Source organism: Haliotis asinina, chromosome 7, assembly GCF_037392515.1.
Source record: "Haliotis asinina isolate JCU_RB_2024 chromosome 7, JCU_Hal_asi_v2, whole genome shotgun sequence".
Lineage (NCBI taxonomy): Eukaryota > Metazoa > Mollusca > Gastropoda > Lepetellida > Haliotidae > Haliotis > Haliotis asinina.
Genome location: NC_090286.1, coordinates 19,302,390 through 19,311,101, shown reverse-complemented (window position 1 = coordinate 19,311,101; position 8,712 = coordinate 19,302,390). Strand labels below are relative to the sequence as shown.

The following is an 8,712-nucleotide window of genomic DNA, read 5'->3' as shown; positions in this document are numbered from 1 at the left end:
CCACCCCACTACATTGCGGGTCGAGTGGGGTGTGCCGTACGTGAAACATTACTAATTTTATACTTCAGCAACTGCGCCAGTCTCACAAAATCATGCAGTCACTAGCATACGGTAGTTTTCAAATCAGATTTTCTATACATATATACAGCTTATTACGATAAATCTACGCTTCATGCATTTGAGAAAGATTTTCCATAAGCAGCAAACAAAATGGGAGAAGCAAGAATATGTCTTATCGCACTAAAACAAACCAACAGCACCTCGCCTAAACAAATAATTTGCCGCAATGTCGACATTGTTTCGAGATTTATATTGGGCTTGGAGTCGCGCGACAATCGCTTTTTATCTCTCTACTCCCTCTCTGTGTCACACACTTCACATAGCCTTTGTCACTGACTGTAAATAACCCATGCCTCCGTCTGCTGGGCATAGCTGAGGCTCTACAAATGGGCGCGAGATAAGCTTCTTCGATTTGCCCATAAATAGGCATACTCAGCGCACGCGGTCCCGTTTCCTGGAAAAGGAGTCAATGAAGACAGGGCACACTACCATATATGGAAATATAGCTTAGTCATATACCGGCTCGACCCAGGTGAACAGGTATTTTACCAGCTTCGAGTTGTAGAGGCGCCATATCGTTCTGTGGGATAGACGAGGGAAGGAGTGTGTTACTGCTGTGTTATAGTCGTCAAATTGTTAAACATCAAAAATGGCTGATGATGAAGTTGCTGCTTTGGTTATCGACAATGGCTCTGGCATGTGCAAGGCCGGGTTTGCTGGCGATGATGCACCAAGAGCTGTGTTTCCATCCATCGTTGGACGCCCCAGACATCAAGTAAGTTTCATGCTGCAGATTATTGCATAATTAATGCATTTGTTAAATATATATTTTGAGAAATTTGAATGCATTGTAAATGACACTGACTATGTATTTTATATTTAACTCATTTATCATGTTGACTCAAATCTGGAAGTAACACGCTTCGAACGACATTTTGATTTTTCACCATAATACGTTTCCAGCTGAAAATGGTCTAGTATCTGCTGCTCATGCTGCAATCCCCGATGGTAATCTTAAATACAGTTGTTTATAATTCACCGATAAGTATAATGCGTTGAATCTGAAGTCAATGGTTACATTTATGCGGCTGTTATGTATGGATTATTTGTGTTGCAAGTTTATTGAGCGCGTACTTTCATATCTGATAATCGTGTATGATAAGAGTAAACCGAATGTGCTTGAATTTGTAATTGCGTAACAATGTTTATACCCAAATTGATGAGATTTCTTGAAGAATCTGCAGAACTTCATACCGCGTTGCGGTCATGGCTGATTTCAAACATGTGACATTCACTGCGCTCTGATTGGTCAGTGTTGCCGGCTCTATTCATGAGTCCATGTAAACAGTCCCACGTGGGTGTAGTGATGCTAAACTGACGGCATACAGTATATGTTATTCTCGAACATGTTAACTTTGCCGGATTCTGATAGTGTGTAGTAATTAACATATACACAATTATAATACCTTAAACGGAATTTTAAAAAAATACTAAAAAAAACTTGAGAGATAGTCGCGCATACAAAATCGTGACTTACAATTTGTTCTACAGCGTATAAATCTTCCAAACTGCTGTTTCTTATATAGATGTCAGCTTTATTTGTGTGTGTGTGTGCTTGAATTATGTATGGTTCACTCGCATAGCGTGGTTTTGTATTGTCTTCAAATACAAATAGGGTTTGAGGAATTTTTTTAGATGCATGAAATACGTTATCCGTCTACACCCATATTCTGCCAATGTGCTTATATTTTTCAATCTTTTTCAGGGTGTGATGGTTGGTATGGGTCAGAAGGACAGCTATGTTGGTGATGAAGCTCAATCCAAGAGAGGTATCCTCACCCTCAAATACCCAATTGAACATGGTATTGTCACTAACTGGGATGATATGGAGAAGATCTGGCATCACACTTTCTACAATGAACTTCGTGTTGCACCCGAGGAGCACCCAGTACTGCTCACAGAGGCTCCACTAAACCCCAAGGCTAACCGGGAAAAGATGACCCAGATCATGTTCGAGACCTTCAATTCCCCAGCAATGTATGTGGCCATCCAAGCAGTGTTGTCTTTGTATGCTTCTGGTCGTACAACGGGTATTGTTCTGGACTCAGGTGATGGTGTTACCCACACTGTCCCCATCTATGAAGGCTATGCCCTTCCTCACGCAATCATGAGGCTTGATCTTGCTGGTCGTGACCTCACAGACTACCTTATGAAGATTCTCACAGAGCGTGGCTATTCCTTCACCACTACTGCCGAGAGGGAAATTGTAAGGGACATTAAGGAAAAATTATGCTACGTTGCTTTAGACTTCGAGCAGGAAATGGCAACAGCATCTACCTCTTCTTCCCTGGAGAAGAGCTATGAGCTGCCCGACGGCCAAGTGATCACTATCGGAAATGAGCGATTCAGATGCCCAGAAGCTATGTTCCAGCCATCTTTCATTGGTATGGAATCCGCTGGTATCCACGAGACCACCTACAACTCAATCATGAAGTGTGATGTGGATATTCGTAAGGACTTGTACGCAAACACAGTTTTGTCTGGCGGTTCTACCATGTATCCAGGCATTGCAGATCGTATGCAGAAGGAAATCACCGCCCTTGCCCCAAGCACAATGAAAATCAAGATCATTGCTCCTCCAGAGAGAAAGTACTCCGTCTGGATTGGTGGTTCAATCTTGGCATCCCTGTCTACCTTCCAGCAGATGTGGATCAGCAAGCAGGAATATGACGAGTCTGGTCCCTCAATCGTCCATAGGAAGTGCTTCTAAAGTAACTCTTGTACTGGTAAATACCACAGCATATTCAGCCATACAATTGAACGGACGGCAGGTGCCAGAGACATGGTAACTGTTTGCTGTCGGAGCTTGCCTCGATTGTGGTGTAGCAGCACGTGCTTCTCGTGCCAGCCCGCTACGTGCCGGGGATAACAGATCTGAGAGACGCTAATCTCAATTCAGCAATTACTGTCAACACATTGATCTAATGACGTACAATTCCAAAGTTCTTTTGTTGTTTTACAAAGTTTACTCCACCTTCCCGATTGTATTTTATTTTTCTATGTCTTTTGAACATGTGAAGAAAGACGTGGAAATCGGAATGGTTTCCAAAGCAAAAGCCAAAAAAAAATGGACAGTTTTGTTTTTCACGGTAACGTGGAACATTTATTGTGATTGTTTCAATTGCTCCAATCAGGATTAAACATGAAACATCATTAACTTGTACTCTGTTGTTAATGTGTGTTTTGCGTTTTGGCTTGGCCAGTCCGCACAGCCCCTTTCAACGTGCATGGAAAGAACAGAACGGGCAAAGGACGGAATAACTTTGTTGCTTATGGATAGTTTTCAATAGAACTATTGCTAATAAGGAAGGTAACTCGCATCTCCAGTGTTAACAACGAATGAATAGGCAGGACCAGTGGTACTTTCCGTACAAAGAACTTATTATCTTGTCAAAGTGGGATGCAGTTTCCAGTGGTATGCTACGGGAATATTTTTAGACCGGGATAGTTGTTTTTATACAAATAAAGATAATATATGCAGATAATATATTTTGGCCCGGGAATTCTTTAACTTAACTTCGTAACTCATTCATATTTTTAATGTAGCTTGATGATGCCTTGACACGAACGATCATTCGGTGATATCACTGATATTGGGAAAATATGCATACAGTTTATGCGTTCCTTCACGTCTGGGACCCATTCGTGACTAAATGATCGGTCAAGACGTTTGAAGGCGGTCTCACATCAGTAACAACGGTTATACCATATAAACGGTATTCAGTCAAGTTCGTTGTTAAAAGTAAATAATTGGGAAACGGTTGAGTGAATTTAGTTTTACGCCGCACATATGGTGACAGTTTGTAAATAGACATACCTATACCAGACTCCCTAGCAATCAACAGCATGAGCATAGATATATGTAGTTTAGAGAGCCATACCATCTGATCCCACCAGTCTCCTTAAAGAAGTGTGGGTTAGTGAAGTTCAATTCTAAACCGGATCTTCAATGGTGAAACGGTTGATGACATTGCCGCGATGTCGTGGCACACCAACACTTAAACAAAGTGTCTTGATTTGTGGTCTATGGAACAAAATATTTAAAGATTATATATCATGGTTAATCGCGATGTGACGAAATGTATTTGCGATGTACCACTATATAAATACGTTCCACAATATGTTTTCAAAATCCTGTATGTCGCAAAGGGCATCAGTCTGAAGTGATCACACACCTGATACGATATTTAACACTGAAATTCCACCAGCCTTCATATACTTCCTTTTAAACATAAGTATGTAACATCCGAAATAATACAACTCTTGGTGTTATTAAATCTATCGTAGATCTCAGGACATTTTCAGAGACCGGGAAAAGATTGGATATTCAGTGCCTGTTTCGGTTAATTACCGACCTGAAAGAACTGTTCGAGAATATATCAGCGTTTTATGTGCATTGCTAGGCACAAAGAAAGACATGACAATGAAAACCTAGCTAGCTAGGCACGTGTCATGACACATCAGTGGTGAGAGAGGGGAACAAAAGTGGCATATCACATTTACATGACAAAAATAGAAAGCATATTCCAACTGCTAAAACCTACATCCAGAATGTAAGAATTCTGTACGCTTGCAAATCAGTAAATGTTAAATATAAGTAAAATATAAGAATAATGCTCAAATGGTAGTACAGCCACATACTAGTAATATTGCTGAAGAGACGTTGACCAACATTTACCTCTTTTCACTGTGGAGCAGGTGAGCAACCTAGTAGTTGAAGACCTGGGTTCGATTCCTCACACAAGTACAATGTGTAAAGTCCATTTCTGGTGTCCACTGCTGTGATATTGCTGGACTGATGGTAAAAGTGGAGTACAACAAAACTCATTAATTCTCTCACTTTTCAGAGTAAATAGTTCCCGAAGTCTTCGTAAAATTCTGATACCAAGAGTTATGTTAAGGAGGATATGTCAGGCCTATTGTGGCAAAACGCCTCAATACTTGTCTTCAAAATATATGTGAAATTGTTTTTAGTCTCAGTATACACAACACATTAACGTTTAACAGAATGGATGTTCTTCACAAATTCTCTGTTTAATAGCCAGCATTGAGTGAGAATACTACAGAACATGCAAACTCTTGTTCGAATATATATATGAACATGGGTGAGTGTAGTTTTACGTCGCACACAGCAATATTCCAGCTGTATGGTGGCGGTTTGTAAATAATCATATGTGGACCAGACAATCCAGCGATCAAAACCATGAGAATCGATCTGAGAAATTGGCAACAGAGGACGTTTCACCCGCTTCCGGTTCGTAACCTCTTACAATAAGCATGGGTTACTGAAGGCCAATATTCTAACCCGGACCTTCATCGGTACATAAACATGAGTTAGACCAGTGAAGTTAAAAGGTACAGATTAATTTATAAGGTACAGATTAATAGCATTTTAAATATATAATTAATGAAAAGATAATCCACACGACATTGAGGGTTACTCGTGGGTTTGAAAGACCGAATACCACACACTTGTATTAAGTGGCTGTAAATCCCATCTTCTGACGTTTTCAGCACGTAATAAACACATGAAGGTCCTTCAGACCATAAAGCTTCCTTTACATTTGTCTGTTCGATGATTTAAACGTGTTGACAATTATAAATACACTCACTGTTACGAGATCTGGGTTAGAATTGGTCTTCAGCAAAACAAGCTTGTCCTAAGAGGCGACTAACGGGATCAGGTAGTTAAGCTCCCTGACTTGGTTGACACGTGTATGACACATGACATCGTACCCCAATTGCGCAGATCGATGCTTAAGATGTTGATAATTGGATTGTTTGGTCCAAACCCCTTCACTTACAGACCGCCGCCATATAGCTGGCATATTGCAGAGTGCGACGTTAAACAACAAACAAGCTCGCCCATGCAACCAATGTAATGAGTAAGTGAGTTTAGTTTTACGCCACACTCAGCAATATTCCAGCTATATGGCAGTAAATAATCGAGTCTGGACCAGACAATCCAGTGACCAACAACATGAGCATCACCTGCGCAATTGGGAACCGATGACGTGTCAACCACGTATGCGAGTCTGACCACCCGATCCCGTTATAGTATTCCCAGAAATTATTGAGAATCATGTTGCGTCATGTAACTCATTACGTTTATTAACTTCTGGCGTTTTACTTACATAAACATGTTAAAACATCATCTTTTTACAGTCTCAGTCTTGTTTTAGTACTTTGTTAGACCTCCTCGCTCAGCAATGCATGCCTGAATACGCCTAGGCACACTACCCATCAAAGTTTGTAGGTAATCGTGTGACAGGGTATCCCAATATTGGACCACCTCGGCCTTCATATCTTCAATATTTCTCAGTCCCTTTTGGTTTATTCTGTCCTTCATGACTCCCCACACATTCTCAATTGGGTTTAGGTCTGGGCTGTAACTGGGCCAGTCTAAAACTGGAACATTTTCGCCCGACAACCACTGTTTTGGTAGATAGGTATCACAGTATCTTTGGTCCAAATTTTCACACAATAAGGGAAAAAGCCAAACAGAACTTTCATCCGAAAAGAAAACATTATCCCAATCTTGATTTTCATGAGCCCGACACCAGTTTAAACGTTTTTCCTTTTGTGCATCTTTCATCAACGGCGAGGGAATTCCACGTTTTTTCACCCAATTAAGTCTCTGTAATTCCTGCCTAACTGTTTCATTGCATACCTGAGGACTTCCTCTGCTAATCATTTCATTTCTGATGTTCTCAACACTTTTCAATTTGCCCCTACTCACAATCTGCCCAAGTCTTCGGCGATCCACTGAACACTGAATTTCCTAGGCCGACCTGCCCCTGCTTTGTGCTCTATCCCGGTTCCTGTTTGAATATTCTTCAAAGTTCTGTATACTGTAGGCAGAGGAATACCATGTCTACAAGCTAACACTTTAGCATCAGCCTCACCCCTTTCAAAATCATCTAGAATGAACTTTCTTTTCTCTCTTGCTGTAAATTCTGACATGTCAACACAAGAAGCCGTCTGCTCAGACAAGGGAGATAACTCTTGACGTAATGAGCTGCCTTCTAAGCCTTCAAGAGTTGTCTCCCTTATTTAGTATGCTTAGTGCATAGTGAAAGCCCTTTTTCCAATCTTAGCATCATCAGAAAAAAACCCAAAGATTTTCTCAATAATTTCTGGGAACACTGTAGTCGCCTATTACAACAAGCATAGTCGCCTTTTGCGCCAACGTAATGAGCACACAGCTGTGCAGATAACATCTATCCAAGATATCACCACGTGCTCATGGAAGTGTTCAACCGCTGGTCATTCAAATGGTTCAACCCCCAACATCCATATTCACACACAGTAATTTTCCGAATTACCACGTTTGTAGCACATCAGACCGCGACTGAAATATACCCACCAATCAAATGCCCTAGTTCAAAGATGAAATGGTCGTTTACCGATGTATTGACATAGGCCCAGTTTCCGCGGGCATTTTGAAAGCAACTGACGTAACTGAAATAACCCTTCTTTGTCGAGTTTTACCCGTCTCATCCACACAAACGTTACTGGTAGGCAGCTTTATCATTAACGACAAGGTATAGCAGAACAGATCTGCAATATCTGGAACAGGTGGACATACGGGAGGTTGTCAGTACGGATTTTACGCGTAACCTGATACTCGGGACGGATGGGTAATAAGTTTTATCCAGACGCCCGTCTCAATGACCGGACCCGATAAGACCATGTGACTATCAGACTAAACAATGTAATATGTCATTATTTCATGATTAAAAGGTTATTGTGTCTTTGAAGACTGCAACATAATTATTTGTAATAAAATACGTAATGGATATCTCGAAGTCGTGACATCCGAGTTGATGAATACATTTGCCATTTCTTACAAAGTTGATGTCCGGAATCAACATAACCGGTAGGGTAGAATAATACGGGTGGGGTATCCCGGTTAAAAATTTGGAGCTGTGCAGGACCAACAAGTAGTCAGTCACAAACTAGTCTGTGTCTGACTGAACTCCACTCACTAAAGACCAGACTCACACCATTGTGTGGAGTTAACAGAGGCTGAAATAGGATCCTGCAAATAACCTTAACTGGAACTATTACGATTTGTGTATACATGCTAATACAGTCATTTGAAGGTGTAATCTGCACTGTTCCTTTCTTCAGTATTATGTAATTAAAAACATACTTAAAACTGTTGAACAATGATAAATATACCACTGTTTATGGCTTAGAGGAATCTCCACTGAAACAATTATGCTCCATTAATCATGAAGGTTGTATAGTTTATTATTACATATTAAATTCTTCTGAACTGATATGGGAGTTCATGTATGGATGAGTTTTTTCAAAGCCATTCAAAACAACAGAAGAAGCCATATTGATATATTGCTAAAGTTCAGGGTGGGGAGGTGTGCTCGGTCTGTACACGATAAACAACAAGACACTATACCCCATCTTGTGTGGCAATGTACTTGATCTTTTCATGACCCCAGCCAAGTATATTATCTATAGATGCAAGGTTTGACACTCAGGTATGTTTTCTGCATGGTAAGAGGGAGCTTAAGATTAGATATATTAACACTATTCAGCAGATTAATTCCATAAATTAAATATTCTCATAAC

At 40.5% G+C, this 8,712-nt stretch overlaps 1 protein-coding gene across 1 annotated transcript; it reads left to right on the top strand.

Moving 5' to 3' along the window:
• The first annotated feature begins 509 nt into the window (after positions 1 to 509).
• LOC137291211 (actin-1-like) lies at positions 510 to 3,273 on the top strand. Its single transcript, XM_067822500.1, has 2 exons — positions 510 to 835; positions 1,826 to 3,273. The coding sequence occupies exons 1-2, from the start codon at positions 710 to 712 to the stop codon at positions 2,828 to 2,830; spliced, it is 1,131 nt and encodes a 376-aa protein (XP_067678601.1). The 5' UTR covers positions 510 to 709; the 3' UTR covers positions 2,831 to 3,273.
• Positions 3,274 to 8,712: the final 5,439 nt, after the last annotated feature.

What these genes read in the sequence shown, in the direction of transcription:
- LOC137291211 (XM_067822500.1), top strand. Translation starts at nt 710, where the DNA reads ATGGCTGATGATGAAGTTGCTGCTTTGGTTATCGACAATGGCTCTGGC. An exon ending in TTGGACGCCCCAGACATCAA is followed by an intron (nt 836 to 1,825) that starts GTAAGTTTCATG and finishes AATCTTTTTCAG; the next exon opens with GGTGTGATGGTTGGTATGGG.